This window comes from Lepidochelys kempii, chromosome 3, assembly GCF_965140265.1.
Source record: "Lepidochelys kempii isolate rLepKem1 chromosome 3, rLepKem1.hap2, whole genome shotgun sequence".
Lineage (NCBI taxonomy): Eukaryota > Metazoa > Chordata > Testudines > Cheloniidae > Lepidochelys > Lepidochelys kempii.
Window position 1 is genome coordinate 98,607,384 of NC_133258.1, and position 23,795 is coordinate 98,631,178.

Consider the following 23,795-nt stretch of genomic DNA (forward strand, 5'->3'; position numbering starts at 1 on the left):
GCCATCTAAAGCCATAGGCAGGTACCTAAATGGAAGAGGCCTGATTTTCAGATGTGCTGAGCACCCAAAACTCCCAGTGAAGTCAATGATAATTTGTAAAATACAATTCACAGTATGAGTGCAACATTAAGGAAAATAAGTCTATGGTTATTGTATTACTTATTAGTAATATAGCCAAAATTGTCAGTGCAGCCTCAACTCAGCTTGTATTTTTGTGTGTATGCAAATAACTTGCATATATACAAAACAACATTAGTACTGAGTTTGCATGTACAAATGGGTTTTAGCATTTGCACACACAAGTGAAAGTGCTCAACATTGCATGTGGAAGTGCCAAGTTGCAAATGCACAAATAGAGGTATTTTCTCTAATATGTTTTAATATGTGGCCCATATTATTCCTAGCTGTGCACCAGAGGAGACTAGTATTAAATAATATAAACCAGGTATCACTCTACTCCCTATTTCCACAGGTCTGCCTGCTCCAGTGGCAGACTGGGGACTCCCCTACCATAGTGGAAACCCCAGGTAGCCTAAGGCCAACATAGCCAACTCTATGCTTCCCCCTCCTAGCCCATCAAGGGCATTCTAGGGTCATAACAGACACAAGGAGTGTTGGTGATACAATGTTGCACTCCAGCTGTCAAAGGGCCCACCAAGAGCCATTGCAGAGAGGCATCATTTAGAGAAGCACTGAGGCTTTGCCCACCTCCCCAAGCCCATAGCTGTGCCAAGATTCACTCTGATGCAGCTGAGGATTTGGTCCCTTTATGTTGTTATCATTCAGCTTGAGTGTATAAGACATTTTTTTTCCAGAAAACGCAATAAAAACCTTATGGCTAACCACTTTCAACTGTAATAAAACCATAATAATATTGATTAAGTGACTAATAGTGACTAAAATGGAGCAAATGAATGCCCCATAAGGAATATTACATACCTGCAATCTTTCAAACAAATGATATATGAGTATTCGCCTGGATATTTTTGTTCCTTTCAATAATTTCATTTTAAATATTGGTGCATTGGTGGTAATTGCAAGAATTGTGATGTAAAGTCCTAGATTATTAGATGGTTTTAAAATGGTCTAGCTTAATGCAAACATACATACACACACATGTAAGTAATATAAATTTAAAGCATAGTCTTGTTAAACTATTAACATTTTGGACTGTCATATTTAATATTTGTCCATTGATTTTGGATATTTAATACCAAATGATTTCTACTAATTAATTTTTTGGAAGTGTTCTTTAAATGGTAGTACTATATTTAAAAATAACTCATAAAAGTTAAGGAATACAAATTGAAATCCTATTAAAAGTAAACTTTTAACCAATCTATTACAATGTAACATTATTTAAATGTAACATTTATATTAAAGGTCTCTTTTATACTAAACATCTTAATGGTGGGACAATTTAAAGTGACTAGGCAAAAAAAAAACACCCACCACCAGAGAGGTGTGCATTTGGATTTAAATAATCATATTTTTGACTGAACATAATTTTTTTTATTTACAGTATAGCATCATCTTGTCGAGCAACTATTTCATTACATCATTTTTGTTGCTTAGTAGGTGGCATTTTTGTCAGTATTGTTTTGTAATAATTATATTTTAGAGAGCCACAGGCAGAATGGAAAAAGGGGGATTTTTTAAAAACATACAGTTGTTGTACAAAGGGAAGAATTTGTTTACAGTCAGATAATAACAGAAAGATAATTACATGTGGATAGCGTAGACACATGGAATAAACCTCCTTATTACACTCCCAGAACAGAACAATGTTAGGTCTAGTCTGATGAGCAGCTAGAGCAGTGATGAGAAAAATTATAGCCAAAAATAAATTTCTTCTGAGAAGTTCAATACTCAAAATAGCCTAATATGCCTCTGAATTAATTCTAATCTATTTCTTTATTTTTAAATAAGTAATTTTGGCATTTATATCATTGCCCCCAATTGATTGGTTCCAAATGAAGCCATCAGATTTTCAAAAATTCCAGGGAGTGAAGAGTTTGTATGCTCAGGGTCATGCTGAGGAGGTCTCCACACTGATTAATATACATGATCCTTGAAATCTGTGCTCTTATGTAGTCCAGTTCTAATGTCTTATTTTCCCCTTTTTGTTCAAGCAAACTGTAGCCTTCATAACCAATAAGAAAATTAGCAACAGAGCTTATTTTTAATGATGCAGGGAACAAATTGTTTAATTTCAAATACAAAAAATTTCCCCCAGATTTTCTCTAATTACTCACAAATATTAGTTTTAATTTGTAATAATTTACTCTGCTTAGGCACGCCTATGATGTTAAATAATATAAATATCTATGCAGTTTTCACCACTATAAATGTCACCATTGACCAATAGCTACCACAGCCTGGTGTCAGAGATACAGGCAACACAATATCCTACTTGTAATAGACATTAGTTGTGGTATCCCAAATATTGGGGTGTAAATGTTGACCTTTTGATAGTTACAACTGTATTTCAGAAATATGTGCTTCTCTGTCGGAGTTAAAAAGGGATGGCCACAATCCTTTATGCCCAAGAGTAATTCAATGCATAGGGGTTGTCCTTTTTCTGCTCTCTGCCCCTTCACCTGCATTAGATGGTTTTGGGCATAAAAACTTAAAATTCACACATGACCACAATATGTAACTCAGAGTTTCCAATGTTCTCACACTTGTCCTCCCTCCCTCTTTCTTCTTCAATATGGTTTGAACCAAAGCCTACTGAAGTCAATGAAAATATTTCCATTCATTTCAATCGGATTTGGATCAAGTCTATAGTCTGTTGCATCTCATCTTAAATTAGATCCTGATTCTGCAAAGACTTACACATGCTTAACTTTATGCTCTGTGAGTAATTCTAGAGACTTCAGCTGGTCTGCCCAGAGTGCATAAAATCATGAGAGAGTCATTGGAGAATTAGGGTCTTAGATTGTAAACTCACCTGGACAGGGACGAAGATTTTCTGTGTGTTTGCACAGTGGCTAGCACAATCCTGATTGGCCCCAATCCTGATAAGAGCTTGTAGGCTTTGCTGTAATACCCATAATAAATAATAAAATAATAATTCACCTATTATTGAGCACTTTTCAGGGGATCAATTATATGTACAATTCAGACTCATCTGTAAAAGTTTAGTCACAATATTTTGAGATCTGCAGCAATATTTAAACAACAAATCCTTATCCTCAAATATATGCTGCCAACTTGGTACTAATGTGCAAGCAAGGACTTAAATGAAAGGGTGAAAATAAAAGGGAAAGGGAAAAAATATAAGACAAATAGAGAAGCTGGGAAATATATATATTAAAAAAATACAAAATTTTGTTTATTTAATTTAACCCTGTGAAAAGAGATGGACATTGCACTATGCCATGCAGTCAAGAAACCTGCACTCTACTATTGGAGAGAGAAAATTTGAGCGAATGTCCTGCCATCAGCCTAGCAGTTCCCAAACTATGTATCAGAACCCCAAATGGGGTAGCATCATCAGCAGGTGAGATTGCAATTCTGTGTGTGCAGGATGCCTTTTTTCTGTACAAAATGGCAGACTCCATGCTGTGTGACTTCGCATGTATGGTTCATGTGAAGTCATGCTGTGCAGAGGACACCATTTTGTAGAGCAAAATACCATCCTCCATGCTTTCTGGGGTAGCACGAAGCAATAAGTCTGAAAATGGGGTTATGAAGGCAAAAAGTTTGAGAACCACTGCACCAGCCTCTGCATGTTTAAATCTTGCTAGCTACTGAGTCTCAGCCATCTGCAACAAATGGGGGATTATGAACAGTGGAGAACAGAAGTGAACCTGAGCCGTACAATTTTGATCCAGATCTGGGTCTGAGTTTTGGCAAAATTTGGAGACATAGAGATCACAGGTGAAATCCTGCCTCCAATGAGGTTAATGGCAAAACTCCAAATACATTAAATGAAACCAGGATTTCACTTCTTTTTCCCTGATGAAAAAGGGGCAGAAATGATATAAGATTGGTTAGTTTAGTAAGTGTTCTGCACAATCAAGAAAGACACTTGGGATTGATTCCAGGTTCACTCAACCACTTTTTTGACTGGCAGCCCCTGAGATTGCAGAAAGAGGAATAGATAGTAGTCAACATAAAAAGTCAATAATTATCATAGGTTACCATATAGTGATATCAGAGATTCCATGGATTTCCCTTATACTTAAGCTGGGAAATAACTCTGGGTAATATGATGTGTTGGCACTTTAATGGTGATGACAATATTTAAGACAAAATTCTGGGTTCAGTTACACAACACCAATTTCAGCCATAATATTTTGCTCTCTGTTGTCATGCAGAACTGACACTGATGTGAATGCACTTTCTGCATGCTTAGGAAGAGTGGTATATTAGGATTGAGGTATCTGTAGCACTAAGAACAAAATTATGCTCCCAGACACTGACGGAAGGGAGGAATGGTTTGTCTTGCTCTGGAGCATTCACTTTTACAAAAAAGTATCAGCATTGATCACCTCAGGAATTAATCCATCTCTGCCCTACTCATCCAGAAAAAAACTTTAAAAGATACTATATTGTTGTGTAATAATGATTCAAAACACTAGAGCTTACAGTGGTTTTACTACAGTGTTTTGGATCATTATTAGAATATTCCATGTGGGTATTTTTGTAATGGAAATTCCATGTAATATGAAGGCTTGAAAGTTAAGAAAGGGAAAATAAACAGAGGAAAATGAGAGATATTGTGAGATCTTTCAGCCATACAAAGGAATTCCAGAAAAAGGAAGACTTGTTGGAGAGCCTTTCAACTATACTCTGATCCGTGTGTATTGAAAAAAAATCTGATTCCATTATCATTATCTTTGGCTTTTTTTACTTAAAATAGGTAAGAGGGTAGATGTCTGTAAAACATGTATATCTTGAAGTATCATTTATTATGAGGTCAGTGTTTGTGAAACCATTTTTCTTTGGCATACATGCTTTCTGAGATGCTTTTCACTAGAAGATAGGCCAGAATATTTATGCATGAGAGATTGTGGTGAAAACTGAAAATACAATATTTTGTATTAATTGCCAGCTGAAAAGATTGTAATAGTGGCATGATTTGCCCCTCACACATGTGCACTGCTATAATGATCTGAATTTAAAGTTGCATTTGTTAATATTAGACAGAGATTTATGCTGACAGTTTTATAGATAAAGTTTTGGAAACATTTAGTCATATAAAATATATTCATACTCTTGAAATATCTGCTATTGCTCCAGTACATTCAGACTGTGTATTGGAGTAACTGTCTTTTCTCTTCAGCTGTGGTCCTGACTTGATGCAGTTCATCTTTTCAGCCTGATTGTCAACCAAGAGGTGTTAATTCATATCACTTGCTCAGAGAAAACTTATCAAATGACAGTTGTTTGTTCACTGAGAATACTTCATGTTTTTATAAGCTATTCAAATTTTTCCTGTTACGGTAAATTGTTTGGTTTTAACTTGCAGCCCATTTTAATTTCCAGTCACTTCAAAAATATTGAGGGCAACTAGAAATTTCTTATTGTTTTATGTAATATACAGAATATAATAAATACAGAATAAAATAAAATATACCTAAAAAATTCCCCTGCTTTAAAAGCACACTGTATTTCTCTTAGACAATGCATTTACACCCTCCAAAATGGCTTTCAGATCTGTGTGTCTTCTTGACCAATTAGGAGACAGATGTTGGTATATAAAACACACAGCTTGCCGTAAAACTTGCCTTTAGCTTATGGAAATATGTTTTCTCTCTCTAAACACACAGATGACAAGAGGTGGGCCAGTAAAAGTCTTTTTGATATACAGGCAAAAACCAGAATATAAGGGCCTTCACTAGAATAATTATAATGCACTTCATCTCAAGCAACAAAATATTGAGACGTAGGGGGAAGAATTAAATGAATAGAGGAACTCTTCAAATAACATCTATCCTCCTTCCAGTGTGGCTAGCCTACCTACTTCTCACTGCACTAAACCGACATCCATTTTCTCTCAGACCTCTCCAAGTAGCTCCTTGGTGTATTAAACCAGTATCCATTCTTCTTTCTCCATCCACAATTGGACCAGCCCCCCACTTCACAATTCAACTGTCCTCACCTGATTTAGAATGAAGGAACATTCTGATGACTGTGACTGAACATTATGAAAAGCAGAGGAGATTTAATCTACACGGAACAATAGATTTCAGATGAAACTGTCATTCTGCATTGAAAATCATCTACCATACATCCTATTTTTACAAAGATGCACATTTTGCTTAATGGTTTCCTAGCCATTAGGCAGCTTAAAAGGATGTTGTTGAGTGAGATAATTACATCCTTGTAAAATTTTAGGCACAGCCCTCTGTGTCTCTTAGCATCCCCAGTGTATTCATTGTTTCACAATTACTCCACCTTCCGAAATGCTGTATAGCTTTACTGAACCTATGTAACATGTTTGTGCATGATGATGAGAGACTCATACTCAGAGAGAGACATACCCATAATTTTCTGTTTACAGGGTGAATAATTTTCTGTCTTCAGGGTGAATAATATTAGACGATAAGGTTATGTGAGCTTCTTTTAATGGAAGATAAAGTACTGGGGAGAAAAGATTCAAATGCCTTTAAGGCATATGCAGTACACAACAGTCAAATAAATTATAATCTGAATAATGAAATGAAGTAGAGGAAAGCACTAAATAAGGGGAAGTGATCAGCATTTTCATACTGACCTTTTTGCGATCTGCATTACAGTTTAACTTGCTTGGCCGTGCTGCTATGTGTGGTGTGACTATAAAGTGCATAAATGACATGAATACAAGAGGTTTGCATCTATTCAAATACATGGCAGGACAATCCATAGTTCTTTTTTTTTAGTGCTCTTTAGATTGCTGAATTATCTGCCTGCTTTCTCCAGACTTCCTCTAAATTGCTCACCTAAATTAGGATTTTGTACAGGCTAGTCTATAACGTTTAATGTTAATTTTTTCCCTCTTTATCCCAGGTAAGTCTACTAATTTAGCTCTATAGGTTTTATATCATACTGTCCCATTATCAAGTTCTAGGCAATATTCCCTACCTATTGTTTCCATGTTTTTTTCTAGTTCCATACATTTGTTGGGTTTAATTATCTGAGATTGGTGGCATTATCTTTCACAGAATTGTAAGTGTGCTGTAAAAGATTTTTGGCTCAAACATCTGCCTTAAATGCTTAGCAGGAATAAATATGCTTTACTATCGCTGTCCTTCCCACAGTTTGTGATGATGAGTGCATAGGACTCCTTCTAAGTGACTTGGATCGACTAAACCAGATGACTTTGAGTGTCAACCTCAGTGGCCCGTTGCCTCCTCCATATAAAATGCTGTATGGTTTTGAGAACACGACACAGGAATTAAAGGTATATGCATAGCACACCTACATCAATCCAAGGATTCAGTACAGACACCTATATATTTGCCTGTACACATAACCACAGCTAGAAGTAGGAAAAAAGACAAATGAAAGGTTTAATTACTTCAAACTTGTCACAGTTGGTAAATAGTTATTACAATTATGTATTTTGACTCATGATAATAAGTAAATCATGCAGTGGTAATTTGTTTGTTCACTTGGATGGAAGGAAATATATGGCAGGCACAGAGAAAATGAAATGAAAGTCTAGTAAAAATAAATATTCTTGTTAACAGTCCGTAGATCAGTTACATTGTAGTCAGTGCACTGTATACTCTACCACATGCATATATTTTATATCCTATATTAAAAGATTTAAAGCTGTCAGGACCTCTGAGTAAACAGGTTTGGATGGGTGTGACATTAGTCATTAGTGTCAAAAAAGGAGATACATCTGCACTGAGAAGAAAGCTTTGATGTTTCTTCCCTCCATTATTTCTGAAGACCTGAAATCCATGAAATGGATTTTTTTCCCCAGCATTTGCTATCACCTCAGCGAGCACCAGAGAGACTCCTTCAGTTGGCACAAAAAAACCTGGATACCCTCGTGACAGAGATGGACGAGTTACTGACAAGGGTAAGCCTGTAGCATTCTGAGGTAAAGCTAGGGGTTAGCTTAAAGGGATGCTTCTAAGTGACAGACAAAATTCTTTTTGAAGATGAATTAAATGTGAATGAATGGCTGAATTATAAATCACCTTTCACTCCCAAAGTGCCAGTTTCAAATCACTCCCCACGCCTCCCCGACATCCTCTTTTTGGGGGGGGCAGTATGTTCAGATGTGTTCTTTTCACATAAACATATAATGTAAGCAGAAGCAGGTACTCATCATTCAAGAATGAACAGATTTGAAAAAGATAGTGCTAAAGGAAAGAGCCATTATTGTGGCAAATATGAACAAGTCTCAAAAGGGTTGCTGCTAGGAGTTATTTTACAAAACCAACAGTGGCTAAGCCTCCAGATTACCACAGTGACTCCTGTGGCTGGAGCCCATTTTTGGGTAACAGAGGCCTTCAGCAAGTGAGTCAGTAGATTTCTGTCATTTCCCCCTGCACTGAAGTGTTGCCTCTTGAACAGTCTTGGGGTTTCTGCTTTAGTAGAATCATGTAACACGTAACCCACATAATAAATGGAAGGAAGGGGAGGTTGATGATAATGAATATAAATCAGAACTTAGGAAATGTAAGAAATTGATAAGGGACGCAAAGGGAAGGGACAAAAGGAGAAATCTATGGCCAGCAGAGTTAGGGACAATAAGAAGGAGTTTTTAAAATATATTAGGCACAAAAGGAATCCTGACAATGGAATTTGGTCCATTACTAGATGGAAATGGTAGAATTATCTATCATAATCCAGAAATGGAGAAATGTTCAATAAATATTTCAGTTATGTATTTGGGGGGAAGAGAGATGATATAGTCTTATTGTGATGATAACATTCTTCCCATTCCACTAGTATCTCTGGAGGATATTAAACAGATTATACTAAAGTTAGATATTTTTAAAGCAGCAGGTCCAGATAACTTGCATCCAAGAGTTTTAAAAGAACAGACAGAATTTTTCACTGGACCTTTAATGTTGATTTTCAATAAGTCTTGGAGCACTGGGGAAATTCTGCAATACTGGAAGAAAGCTAATGTTGTGCCAATTTTTAAAAAGGGTAAATGGGATGACATGGGTAATTATAGGCTCGTCAGCTTGATATCAATCCTAGACAAGATAATGGAGCGGCTCATATGGGATTCACTTAATAAAGAATTAAAGGAGGATAATGTAATTAATGCAAATCAACATGAATTCATGAAAAACAGTTCCAGTTCAAACTAACCTGTTATCTTTTTTTGATGAGATCACAAGTTTGATTGATAAAGATAATAGTGTTGACGTAATATCCTTAGACTTTTGTAAGGCATTTGAACTGGTACTGCATAACATTTTGATTAAAAAACTAGAATGATATAAAATTAACATGGTACACAGCAGATGGATTCAAAATAATGACTGGAAGATAGTTAATGTAACGCCAATATTTAAAAAGGGCTCTAGAGGTGATCCTGGCAATTACAGACCGGTAAGTCTAACGTCAGTACTGGGCAAATTAGTTGAAACAATAGTAAAGAATAAAATTGTCAGGCACATAGAAGAACATAAATTGTTGCCCAAAAGTCAACATGGTTTCTGTAAAAGGAGATCATGTCTTACTAACCTATTAGAGTTCTTTGAAGGGGTCAACAAACATGTGGACAAGGGGGATCCAGTGGACATAGTGTACTTAGATTTCCAGAAAGCCTTTGACAAGGTCCCTCACCAAAGGCTCTTACATAAATTAAGTTGTCATGGGATAAGAGGGAAGATCCTTTCATGGATTGAGAACTGGTTAAAAGACAGGGAACAAAGGGTAGGAATAAATGGTAAATTTTCAGAATGGAGAGGGGTAACTAATGGTGTTCCCCCAAGGGTCAGTCCTAGGACCAATCCTATTCAACCTATTCATAAATGATCTGGAGAAAGGAGTGAACAGTGAAGTGGCAAAGTTTGCAGATGATACTAAACTGCTCAAGATAGTTAAGACCAAAGCAGAATGTGAAGAACTTCAAAAAGATCTCACAAAACTAAATGATTGGGCAACAAAATGGCAAATGAAATTTAATGTGGATAAATGTAAAGTAATGCACATGGGATAAAATAACCCCAGTTATACATACAATATGGTGGGGGCTAATTTAGCTACAACAAATCAGGAGAAAGATCTTGGATTCATCGTGGATAGTTCTCTGAAGATGTCCACGCAGTGTGCAGTGGCAGTCAAAAAAGCAAACAGGATGTTAGGAATCATTTAAAAAGGGATAGAGAATAAGACAGAGAATATCTTATTGCCCTTATATAAATCCATGGTACACCCACATCTTGAATACTGCGTACAGATGTGGTCCCCTCATCTCAAAAGAGATATACTGGCATTAGAAAAGGTTCAGAAAAGGGCAACTAAAATGATTCGGGGTTTGGAACGGGTCCCATATGAGGAGAGATTAAAGAGGCTAGGACTTTTCAGCGTGGAAAAGAGAAGACTAAGGGAGGATATGATAGAGGTATATAAAATCATGAGTGGTGTGTAGAAAGTGAATAAGGAAAAGTCATTTACTTGTTCCATAATATAAGAACTAGGGGCCACCAAATGAAATTAATGGGCAGCAGGTTTAAAACAAATAAAAGGAAGTTCTTCACACAGCACACAGTCAACCTGTTGAACTCCTTGCCTGAGGAGGTTGTGAAGGCTAGGACTATAACAGGGTTTAAAAGAGAACTGGATAAATTCATGGAGGCAAAGTCCATTAATGGCTATTAGCCAGGATGGGTAAGGAATGGTGTCCCTAGCCTCTGTTTGTCAGAGGGTGGATATGGATGGCAGGAGAGAGATCACTGATCATTACACTGGCCACTGTCGGTAGACAGGATACTGGGCTGGATGAAACTTTGGTCTGACCCAGTATGGCCTTTCTTATGTTCTTATGACAGGTGTCCAGGTATAATTGTAAATGGGGAATCATCATCAAGCTTGTGTGGGGTCCTGTGAGGATCAGTTCTGGGCCATACAGTATTTAACATTTTTATCAGTGACTTGGAAGAAAACATAAAATCATCATTGATAACATTTGAAGATGACACAAAAGTTGGGGGATTGTTAAATAATGAAGAGAGTAGGTCACTGATTCACAGCGATCTGGATCACTTTGTATTATGGGGTGCAAGCAAAAATATGTGTTTTAATATGGCTAAATGTATACATCTAGGGATAAAGAGTGTAGGCCATACTTACAGCATGGGGGACTGTATCATGGGAAGCAGTGACTCTGAGAAAGACATGGTGGTTGTGGTGGAGCTGAACATGAGCTCCCAGTGTGACACAGTAGCCAAAAAAACTAACACGATCAGGAGATTCATAAAGAGGAGAATTTCGAGTAGCAGTAAAGAAGTTATTTTACTTCTGTATTTGGCACTAGCATGACCACTGTTGGAAGTGTATAGGTTTGATTACAGTCTATAAGCACCTACATGGAGAACAAATATGTAATATTGGGCTCATCGGTCTAGCAAAGAAAGGCATAACATGAACCAAGGGCTTGGAAGTTGAAACTAGACAAATGCAGACAGGAAATAAGGTGCACATTTTAAATGGGAGCAATTAACCATTGGAAGAAGTTACCAAGGGTTACTGTGATGGAATCACCATCAGTGACAATTTTAAAATTAAGATTGGATGTTTTTCTAAAAGATCTGCTCTAGGAATTATTTTGGGGAAGTTCTACGGCCTGTGTTATACAGGAGGTCAGACTATCTGATCACAGTGGTCCCTTTTGGGCTCGGAGTCCATGAGTCCCTTTTCAGAGTCGTGTTAGTCTGTATCAGCAAAAACAACGAGGAGTCCTTGTGGCACCTTAGAAACTAACAAATTTATTTGGGCATAAGCTTTCGTGGGCTATAACCCACTTCATCAGATTCATGGAGTGGAAAATACAGTAGGCAGGTATAAATACATGTAATATATGCCATCATGTGCCAGCAATGCCCCTCTGCTGTGTACATTGGACAAATTGAACAGTCTCAACGCAAACGAATAAATGTACACAAATCAGACATCAAGAATTGTAACATTCAAAAAACATTCAAAAACCAGTAGGAGAGCACTTCAATCTCCCTGGACACTCAATAACTGACTTAATAGTGGCAATTCTTCAACAAAAAAACTTCAGAACCAGACTTCAACAAGAAACTGCGGAACTGGAATTAATTTGCAAACTTGACACCATCAAATTAGGCCTGAATAAAGACTGGCAGTGGCTGGGTCACTACAAAAAATAATTTTCCCTCTGTTGATACTCTCCCCTTCTTGTCAAATATTGGAAATGGCCACATCCACCCTAATTGAATTGGCCTCGTTAGCACTGATCCCCCACTCTGTAAGGCAACTCCCAGCTATTCATGTGCTGTGTATTTATACCTGCCTACTGTATTTTCCACTCCATGCATCTGATGAAGTGGGTTATAGCTCACGAAAGCTTATGCCCAAATAAATGTGTTAGTTTCTAAGGTGCCACAAAGACTCCTCATTTTTTATCAGTCCCTCAAAAGCATAGTTTTCTCTTTCAAATCCCCTGGGCCTGAATATTTCAGAGAAATAATAAACATGTGTTTGTAGGATTGCCTCTCACACACGGGTACCACAGGTTCACTCAGCATTTGTGATGGAGTTGCGAAGTGCCCAGGAGGTCTCAGACATATTATAGAAAAAGTTTTGCAATTTCTGCATTTTGGTTTTCCTGTTTTAAATAGACAAATGATCTCTTTGTTGTGGTAGTTCATTTCTCATTTGGCTGTACAACAGTGGTTCTCAATTTACCATTGTGGGCCACATATGCAGCTCTCTATGTCTCATGTGGACTGCATCCACACAATATATATATATATATATATATATATATATATATATATATATATATATATATATATATATATATATACTACTTGTATGGCCCTCAGGATGTCACATGGGCTGCAGCTGTGTGCTGATTGGGCTGCAAGCAGGCTGTAGGTTGAGAACCACTGCTATAGAGCACTGTGCTATAGAGCTGCTATACAGCACTGTGAGTTGTTTCAGTTTCCACTTTAGAATTGCACAGCAAGACAGAGAAATTTCTGATTTAAAATCAAATCTAGTTATCACAAAGAGTCAATCAGTGGGGCTATCAAAATGGCAATGGCATTTACAGCGATAAATCAAATAATTTTTAAAACACTTTTATTTTGGGGAGCTGAGGATCTCTGGATGTCAATTCTATGTGCTAGTTATTCCTTTTATTAGGAAAGCTTTTATTTCAGATTAGAGCTTCAGTGCAGAGATTGGAATATTGTTAGGTCATCAGAGAGAGAGTCTGAAAGGAAAATAATATAAAGTGTGCCACCTAATGGTCGAGAACTCTAAGAAGGGGAATTGATATCAGAAGTGCTGAAGTTCAAGTATTTGATGGAACATTAATATATAGGACTGGCAGACCTGGAGAGACGATATTCAGCAAAGTAGTTGAATTGCTGCTCTGGACATTAATTAACACACACAGGTGACACTGAGAGTTGTATTGCTAACATCAGCTGCTGAGTATTCCCCTGAAATTTTAAAAGTGCCATGTAATTTTAGACTCCTTCCCTAAAGAGAGTCCTGTGTTGTAGTTTTAAGCCACTTTAAGATAGTGGTTTTGGCTATTGCCTGTGTACATTTTATATCAGTATATTATTTTGTAAATCCCTTCAGAATTACAGTGTGTGTGTTTGTGTGTGTGTGTGCACATGTGTGCATGTGCCTGAAGAGAGGGAGTGTGTGTGTACTCCAAATAGTAATGAAAAGCAGGCTCATTCATTATCTCTTTATTTTCATCTTTTAATACAAATTATAAGGTCTTAGGCATCACAGACCTTAAATAGAAGAGGACTCTTATAACTGCAAGCAGGGGAAATGATATTTTCTAGATTAGGGGTTCATGAAGAAAATTGCCATACATTTAATGTAAAGGTCAGGAGAACACAGTATTTAACCTTCTGCAACCCCTTCATTGTGTTTGGTCAGTCAGAACAACTTCTCATCCACTCTTTCCTCCCCTCCAGAGTGGCTGCCATCCTCCTATCTCTCCCTGCTGTCTTCTCCTCCATCCATACTCCCTCATTCATCTACATTCATATTCATTGCCAATTCATTCACCTTCACATTCACACCTCATTAGCTTGCAGGTGCTTGCTTCATTCTTCCCTTTCCATCAGCTCATTTTTTTCTCCCCTTCTGGCTTTCCATTTAACTTTATTCTCCCTCACTCACATTTCCATTCACTCATTTCTTACAGTCCACCCTCATGGAGGGCTTGGCTGCACTTGTGAGTTACAGCACAGTAAAGGAGCCCTGGGTGCACTAGCTCACTACCCATCCACACTGGCAAGGCACGTAGAGCGCTGTGACTCCGCAGCTACAGCGCTGCTGGTATTCCACCTCGGTAAGTGGAATAATGTTTGCTTCACCCTCGCTGTAGCACCGCGGCGCCAGTGTGAACGAGGTGTTGCTTTACTGCGCTCTGATCAGCCTCCGGAAATGTCCCATAATCCCCTTAAATCAAGTGGCCACTCTTGTCATTGTTTGGAATTGGCTGCAGGAATGTGGAAATGCCCTTTGAAAGCTCCGTTTCTGAGAGCCGGCTGCTTATCTGCTCCAAGACAAAGCAACCATTACTGTGGAATGCTGTGTGTGAGAGAGGGGGCTAAGGGTGTCTGTTGCTGTCTGAATTTACAAGACAGCATACTGACATGCTCTCAGCCCCCCAAAAACCCACTCTCTCTCCCCCCACATACACACAACATACTCCCTGTCACTCTCCACCCCACCCCACCCCCCATTTGAAAAACACATTGCAGCTACTTGCATGCTGGGATAGCTGCCCATAATGCACCGCTCCCAATGCCACTGCAAGTGCCGCAAATGTGGCAGCGCCAGTGTGCTTGCAGCTGTCAGTGTGGACAGACGGCAGCGCTTTGCCTACTGCGCTCTCCGAAGGCGGGTTGAACTCAAAGTGCTCTACATCGGCAAGCGTAGCCATGCCCTGAGACTATGGTGGTGTATTGGGGACTGCAACTGTGAGGGCTGAGCTTCCCAGACAGAGTCAGAAAACCTCTTCACCCACACCTTACCCTGCAAATCAGGACGTCCCTATATCCATCCATGACAGCCGCAACGACTAAGAAAACCCCGTTGCTGGATCTGGAAAAGTAGGTGGCCGAGGCAACCTTGGCTGTAGATAGCAGGAGGTACTTGAAGGGGGGCCAAACCCTGCCTCTGTGCAGCCCACCTGAATTAGCCAAATATATGTCTGCGTTGCATGTTCACTCCACCTAAAGCATGTGTTCGGTAGAAGCTCTTGGTAGAGCTATTCCCCTGGTGGCATGCAGCGGATGGAAGCAGCACCATAGTATGAGTCCCTTCAGTCAGAGCAGATGGTATTAGGAGATTCTATTGCACAGAGGGAGAAGTAGGGCTGAGCACAGATGGTAATATTTGTGTGGATTTCAGATTTGGCAGAAAGGGATCCAAATGCAGTGGAGAATAAAGATTATATCTGTATGGATGTGTGCCACCTGTGAATCCTAGCCACACAAGATACTTGTAGGACCGCAGGACTTAAAGACATTCCCTCTTCCTGAATTTCCCTGGGATAGATCCTTGTTATCCCAAAGGGTTTACCTTGTGTCTAAAATTCTGTAACTTTTGAAGCCCCCGCAACCCTGTTTAAAAACTCATTCATGGATGTCACTCTACCACCTTCCTCTAGTTCTTATCTGGCTGGCTTTGGTAGTTTCTCAGAAAGGAGTTTGAGATGTAACTTTCAATATTAGCAGTGTTTTCTTCAGTTGAAGCCTGCCCCGTAGATATGGGGAATTCTAATGAACTCAATACATGGCAAATAGTTGGCACTTTACTAACAAAGAGTGACCCCTGATTGTCTATGTTATGGTGAGACAGCGTCTGAGTGATGCTATCGGTTATTTAATTTGGTTTGTAGAGTTGAAGTTAGTCCAAAAAAGAGAAAAATTAAAGTGAAAAATTTATTTTCCAGTAGAGCAAATTATGGTTGAATACAAGAAGCATTCAGTGGAGCTGAATGCATTTAAAGAGTTAAGGGAATGGTCACAGAGGGGAAATGGAAACTGTTCAAAGACAGATTAATTTGTGCCAAAATATAATACATGGCATACAGCCATAAATAGTGAGAGTTAAAAAAGGCCAATCTGAATTAATGTGAATGTGAAAAAAGTAATCAAGGATAAGAAAGGTATATGCAAGTTATAAAACATCATTTGTAGTGAAGGACAAGAATATTGTAGAACAAAGTGAAGTGCATGTAAAACATTCTAGGAAAATCAAAGGCAGAGAATAAAAGGATGATTGCAGAAGATGTGACGATAAATAATAGGACAATTCTCAAATACATGAGGAACAAAATGACATCAGAAATGCCATCCTGGATTAGACCAGTGGTCCATCAACACCAGGTACATCCACCAATCACCTGTACTGGATGCCCTGTATAATTTACCCAGCAAGTTCTGCCTCTGAGGCACATTTTAAAGGTTTGATCATCCAGTAACACAGGCATAACTTGCATAGAAGTGACAAGCCCATGTTCTTTTAATGGTCAGTGTAAGACTGATGCTTCTACTCACCTCAACCATTTTTAATGTAAATTACCTATGTTGTAATTACTGTGAAGCAGGTCAGTATAATAGACCAAAATCATCCATGGATTTTATTTCAAGGACAAGTTTGGCCATTTATGCTTTAAGTACTATACATTATTGTACTTCTTGGATTTTTAAAGCCATTTCTGTGCAGTAACAAGTATTCAGTTTTCCTGAGCAGATTTAGGGATTGGGCAAGATCTAGTGTGATAAGTAAGGATTCACACACAGCCAGCTTGGACAAGACTCAGAGTTTTAAAGTGTCATTAATTTCCCTGGACTAGATTATTGCAATGCTTGTTCATAACTGAGAACAGGATTTGCATAGCTGTAGCCAGATAAAATGTAAGCTTGCTCCAGGTCATGTAGATCTTTCAACCCTTTCCCAGGAACTGGAGAGAGCATGATGCCCTGTTGCCTGGGATGTTCCTTCTGGGCAATCACATTCCTACACAAACAGCTTATTTTCCTCCATGAAATAGTGTTTGCACTCAGTATATGAAATGTTTGCAAGAAATGGTCAGATATCATATGATGAATGTAGGTGTATTATAAATAGGGATTTTTGAATTTAAAAATAAATATGAATGTATTTGGATGTTTTTTTTTCTGACTAGTGCTTTGTCAGACTTGTGTTTGATGTTCATCTCCATCCTGATCTGTTGTGATTCATTAAAACTATAAATCATGAAGGTAGTCGTAGTCAAAACTGTATTGATCACTTGAAAATGTTATATACAAAAGATTTTAAGCAAAATGAATGAAAGAGTAATTCTTCTTCCTTTTCTTTCTCTTTTTCTTTCTTCCTCCAGTTAATTAATGTATTGATTTAAAATTCTACTAACTTACTGAGACAGGCCATGTCTTCTTCAAAAACACCTCAGGGGAGGTACCAGATAGGGAGTGCTGTGTATACTGCACTCTGTCATCAGGAAATCAATCACATAGTGAAACTAGTGGAAGTACACCCTGAAATATGCATTAAAAGCTTTTGAACAATATTCCTTTAAACACATTCAAAGAATGTTCTCAACTTGAGTCCCTTTGTGTGCTGTTGCACACAACTAGCATTTCCAAGAACCAAAAATAAAGCCCTCCAATTTCCATTTAATGGAAGAGGAAATAAAATGTAATTGTGTACTTGAGCAGTGTGTGTCACTTCTCGTACATCTGATCAATAATTCATCGATTTGCCTTTTGCCCGAGGAAAGATTTGCAAGTGGATTCAGCCAGTTGGAATATCTCCTGGTGCAGTCTTGTCATGTCCATTAATTATACTTTTCCTCAATTTGGATCACTAGGCTACCAAGGTGACGGCAGATGGAGAACAAACCGGGCAGGCTGCTGAGAGGAGTAATGACAGAGCCCAGTCTCTTGGACAGTTCATCAAAGACACGCTCCAGGCTGCAGAAGGTATTGGAAAAAGAAAACTATGGCAGTTGCTCCTCATGGAAATTGAAAGGAAGTAGGGAAAGAGACAATGAGAGAAAGGGAGAAAGAGAGAGCATTAGCTGGTAGACATCCTGTGATTTAAGAGTCAGGCTAAGGAACTCCAGCCAACTATCTGCAGACTTCTGTAATCAACAGGGTGCAGTTCATAACAACCGTTAGTGGATTGGTAATTATAAGCACAGACGAGCAAGAAATTGGAAGTGTTCCTTCAGGAATGTTCCAGTTCTTGAAGAACAGCTATTATGATTACATAACTAATGGGTGCCTTCTGCTTAGCTGTTTATTTTGAAGGCAGTTAAAAAAAATTCATTTGGACGGAACAAAAAAGCCTCTTATAATTTTATCATTTCACTTGGTGCATTGAGGCTACATCTTAATTTCTCAGAATGACTTCAAAAATACATTACTACTTGCTGCTAATGAACATCTGCTGTTTGGAATTTGCAAGTGAGTCCTAGCCATGAACAGTGGCATTGAGCCAGTTCTTCTCCAAGAACTTGATTCTCTGCACCTACAAATGCAGTTGAGAATCATGAGCAGAAAGATAGCAGCCAGCTTTGGGAAGCAAAACCTAAATACTCTACAAAGCTATAAAATAAGAGAAAGGTAAACACACTTGAAAAACATGGCTTCTTATAATTAACTGCAGTTTAATTTGAGAAATATTGGGCTGCATTCAGCTCTCCTATTAGACTTTTACTACCCCTCATTGTTTTCAGTGTGGTTGCAGGGGTGTTACTTACAGCAGAATATAGCCTATCCATTTAAAAAAAAATACTCATTTTTGTCACCAGACTATACTATAGATTAATTTTATATTGACTTTCATGACATGCATCCCAATGTGCTCCACCTGGTAGAACTCATCAGTTATTTAAAATATCTTTTGATCTTGCAACCCTGACATAAAACAAGTAAGTGTTAAAAAAACATGAAAAGAGCTGCAGTTTTCAAAGTGGATTTAAATAGAATGAGGCTGAGCTCCTTGCACTCAAGGTGGGTGAGGAAATATCTTTTATTGGCCCAACTTCTGTTGGTGAAAGAGACAAGCTTGTCTCTTTCACCAACTGAGGTTGGTCCGATAAAAGATATTCCCTCACCTGCCTTGTGTCCCTAATATCCTGGGACCAACATGGCTACAAAAGTGAAGACTCCTTGCTCTCAGACAAAAGTGAGTTTGAAGGATGACAAGCCAAACCTGTTGCTCCACAAAGTTTGTGTCCAATGTTTGGAACCACCACAGAAGATACTTCCAGCAGGTTTCCAGGGAAAACAGGTAACATAGAATTAAAAAGTTTCAGAGTAGCAGCCGTGTTAGTCTGTATCCGCAAAAAGAAAAGGAGTACTTGAAGCACCTTACAGACTAACAAATTTATTTGAGCATAAGCTTTCACGAGCTACAGCTCACTTCATCAAATCCATTCCAATGAAGTGAGCTGTAGCTCACGAAAACTTATGCTCAAATAAATTTGTTCGTCTCTAAGGTGCCACAAGTACTCCTTTTCTTTTTGCGAATACAGACTAACACGGCTGCTGCTCTGAAACCTGTCATTATGCAAGGTACTGAATTTAGCCACATGGAGTGGAAATCTATCAACTTTATGGAAAAACTCTTACAGATACAGACAGACATCATCTCCCTTTCCAAATGCAAACAGATGGACATCATACCAAAAAGGACCGAAGGTAAAAAAATCCATTACAATCTACATACGACACAGACTATGCTGAAAGATTGTGCACACGCTCTCAAAGAAACTGCGGAACCACCTGATCAACATCCTCTACAGCAAACAGGGAAAGATTAAGAATGAGCTCTCAAAACTGGATACTTTCATAAAATACCAACCTTCCACACAAACTTTCTTGTGGCTGGACTTTACAAAAACTAGACAAGCCATTTACAACACAGACTTTACTTCTCTACAAAAGAAAAAGGACACTAAACTATCTAAACTACTGCATGCCACAAGGGGCCACAACAGTGGTTCCCTTAACCCACCCAGCAATATTGTTAATCTATCCACTTATACTCTTCGCCCAGCAGAAGAATCTGTCCTATTTCAGGGCCTCTCTTTCTGCCCCTCCACCCCCATGAACATGATACAGTTCTGTGGTGACCGAAAATCCTTTCTTCGATGTCTCTGATTCAAGGAATATTTCCAACACACCTCTGAACAGCATACTAACCCCTAGAGACCTTCCTACCAACACAAAAAGAACGATTCTGGGTGGACTCCTCCTGAAGGTCGAAACAACAGACTGGGCTTCTACATAGAGTGCTTCCGCTGACGTGCACGGGCTGAAATTGTGGAAAAGCAGCATCACTTGCCCCATAACCTCAGCTGTGTAGAACACAATGCCATCCACAGCCTTAGAAACAACTCTGACATCATAATCAAAAAGGCTGACAAAGGAGGGGCTGTCGTCATCATGAATAGGTCGGAATATGAACAAGAGGCTGGTAGGCAGCTCTCCAACACCACTTTCTACAGGCCATTAGCCTCTGATCCCACTGAGGAATGCATCCGATGAAGTGAGCTGTAGTTCACGAAACCTTATGCTCAAACACATTTTTTAGTCTCTAAGGTGCCACAAGTACTCCTTTTCTTTTTATAGAATTAGAAGATTTTGATGGGGTTGAACCAAATACACATAATATCTTAGAAGTTTAGAGACTAATTTTAAAATCCATGTGTTTGACCAGTAGCCAAGTCAGTATTTTAAGAACAGATGAAAATGTGCTTCTGGCACCACTTTCATTATAAATCATCGCTTCCTTACCAGCCAATCGACATCCAGGGTTAACCAACATTGTGAATTACACTTAAGGGCAAGTTTTGCCCACAAGTACATCTATGCAAACCTGGCAGATGTTAGGTACTAAGGCCAGGATCCACAGAAGGACTTAGGTGTTCCAACTCTAAGCTTCACAATGCCTGATTTTATCCACCTAGGAAATTGCAGGAACAGCACTCTGATCCGCAAAGCCTGAGTTGGGCACCTAGGCTTCCCATATAATTAATGAGGAGAAATAGGTGCCTTAGAATGTGATCCATAAAAGCCAGCATGTTAGGCAGGGAGCCACCTAAGCTAGCCAATGGGAGATATTGATGAGAGGGGTGTATCTTAAGCCCCACCCCTATCATAGAGTTGGCAACTAAGTCCAGACTGGCAGAGAGATGCCTGTCTCTGCTAGTCAAGGTTGTCCCTAGCAGGGTGTGGGGCCCAGGGCAGAAGTGTTGAATTCGTCACTTCTGGGACCGACCCGTCACTTCTGGGACTGACCGCGCCGGCCAATCATACTAGCCAACGGTGCCCCCCCAAAGTGCAGGACCCTGAACGGTCACCCCGATTCGCCATATCCAAGGGCTGCTAGTGATCCACAGCCGGGAACCTCTTTCCAGGAGTCAGACAGCTTAGGATCCTAAATTGTTTCTTGTGAGAATGATTGATGTGCCTGCCTCACTCCACACAAAACTGCTGCTGGTGGATAAATACCTGAAGAGCCATTGGACCAGAGAAGGTGAGAGTGAGTGACTCTTTAGCCTGGCAGCTAGCGTATCCATCTGTGAGCCTTTTAAAATCCTTTCTCCCTATCGAGCAGAGGGGGGAATGGAACAAGGGTCTCCCATATCCCTAACTACTGGGCTAAAAGTTATAAGATGGGGACCCCCACCCAGAGTTTTGAATGGTACTTGGTCAGACTGGGTCTCACATGCATGTTAAGTGCCTGAACACCTGTTTTCCTTCAGTTTGTGGCTCTCTCTGGGGCTTAGGTGGGAGGTAAGTGCCAGGACACCTCGAGGAAAGCAGCAGTGCACATGCCCAAAGGCAGAAACCGAGGCTCCAAGGGAAGTTCTACTGCAAAAAAGTAGGCACCAAGTGAGTTTGGGCACCTAGAGGGGTAGGCAGCAGCTGAGCGGGAGTTTTGCGGATTTCAGTGGAGCCTAAGTCTGACGGTTAGGTGCCTAATTACCTCCATGGAGCTGCGCTTAAATGTCTGATCTCATGAAGTTCTCACAACCTTGAAGATTCCTGATTGACTATTGAGGAGTTAGCAGTAACTTTCCTCTAAAGGGAACATTCCATTATGGCAGGGTGCTCTCTTAACAAAAGCATTCATATAAACAAAACAGGCAGAGGATAATAACTAGGAATAAAACACTGCAATGATTCTATTAAGTAAATATGTACTGTTGCAGACTTATGGCAGGATAGTTCAAGAAGTGCTTTGTTTTCTTTCATAGTTTTGACCCATCCTACTGACAAGATGCTACCTGTCTGCCTCAAGTGAAATTCCCATTTCTATGTATTGATTTATACAAAGAGAGTTCATGAACTGGCATTTATACAAAGACTTACTACCATGTGCACCAGCAGACACTCACCTTGTCTGGCATGAGAACAGAACGTTTGTCAGATAACTCAAAATATTTAATACATAAAATATATGCTTAAGTAGGAAAAGTACATATTCTGTCTAATGTAATATTGTCTGTTGTGATGGTGATAAATATAGAATATATGGCTTTTGCTGTTTATCTTTCCTTCATCTGCACTATGTTCACTAACTGGACTACTTCTTGCTTTCCAAGCCTGTGAGTAGTTATACACAACCATCTTTAAAACCCACAACAAAATGTGCCAGTAAAATGTTTTTTTTTTCTCCTCAAATTTTGAATTTCCCCAAAATACACTCATTGGAGTTCATAGACGGAATATCCAGCCCCAGAGCAGTAGCATCATTATAGTCTGATAACTTGCAACTCAGCATGACTAGGATGTGCATATTGTCTTCTTTACAGTTGGATAAACAGCATTTGCTTCTAGGTGTGAGATATAACTTATGTCCAGTAATTTCTATTTTAGGTAAATCTTAGTGAATTCCTAAATTATCTATTTCTTTCCATTAAAAAAATTAAAATCAGGTGCCTATCCACATCCTTGGATGCCCTGAACATATTTTTAAAATAACAGTCCTTACAAGGAATAAGTAGCACAGCAAAGCCCATGCCTCCTCTCCTGCCCATTACATGCACCAACTTTAAATTAACCAGCCAGAAATTTAAAACAACAAAATATATACCATATCACCCCCAAATCCCATCCTTTCCTACAGACCTAGCAAATAAAGAATCTTTGCAGTGTGCCCTAAAGCTCATATAATTGATTATATGCTCAGACCTATACAGTTGGGCTAATAGCAACTAAGGGGGCCTAGTCCTGCAGTGATCTCTGTGTGTGCATTCCCTTGTGCCTGCATGGAGTATCATTCAAGTCACTGAGGCTCCACATAGCTGGAAGGGTCTGCCCACGTAGCAGGGTTCTTTGCAGGATTAGGGCTTAAGGAATACAAAAAACAATGACACTTACATCACTAAAAATTCTCTGATGAATTGTGAAATAGCTTTTGATGCTTTTTTGTTAAAGGTGTAGGATTAAAATTTCAAAAGTGATTATGTCCCAGTTTCAACAGAGACTGAGGGTAGGTCTTCACTGCAATCCCAGGTATGACGGCAGCACAAGTAGACATACCCGAGCTAGCTTTGAAAGAGCTAACTCAAACAACAATATCACTGAAGCTGCAACAACATGGGCTAGCCACTAGAGTACAGACCCGAGGTC

The 23,795-nt window shown here is 39.1% G+C and overlaps 1 protein-coding gene across 3 annotated transcripts in view; it reads left to right on the forward strand.

Moving 5' to 3' along the window:
* LAMA2 (laminin subunit alpha 2) overlaps positions 1-23,795 on the forward strand; it is a 455,577-nt gene that overhangs the window by 345,412 nt on the left and 86,370 nt on the right. For all 3 annotated transcript variants that reach the window (XM_073337269.1, XM_073337270.1, XM_073337271.1), the window contains exons 33-35: positions 7,251-7,393; positions 7,925-8,023; positions 18,017-18,128. In XM_073337269.1, coding sequence (XP_073193370.1) covers positions 7,251-7,393; positions 7,925-8,023; positions 18,017-18,128 — 354 coding nt within the window. The remainder of the gene's footprint in view (positions 1-7,250; positions 7,394-7,924; positions 8,024-18,016; positions 18,129-23,795) is intronic.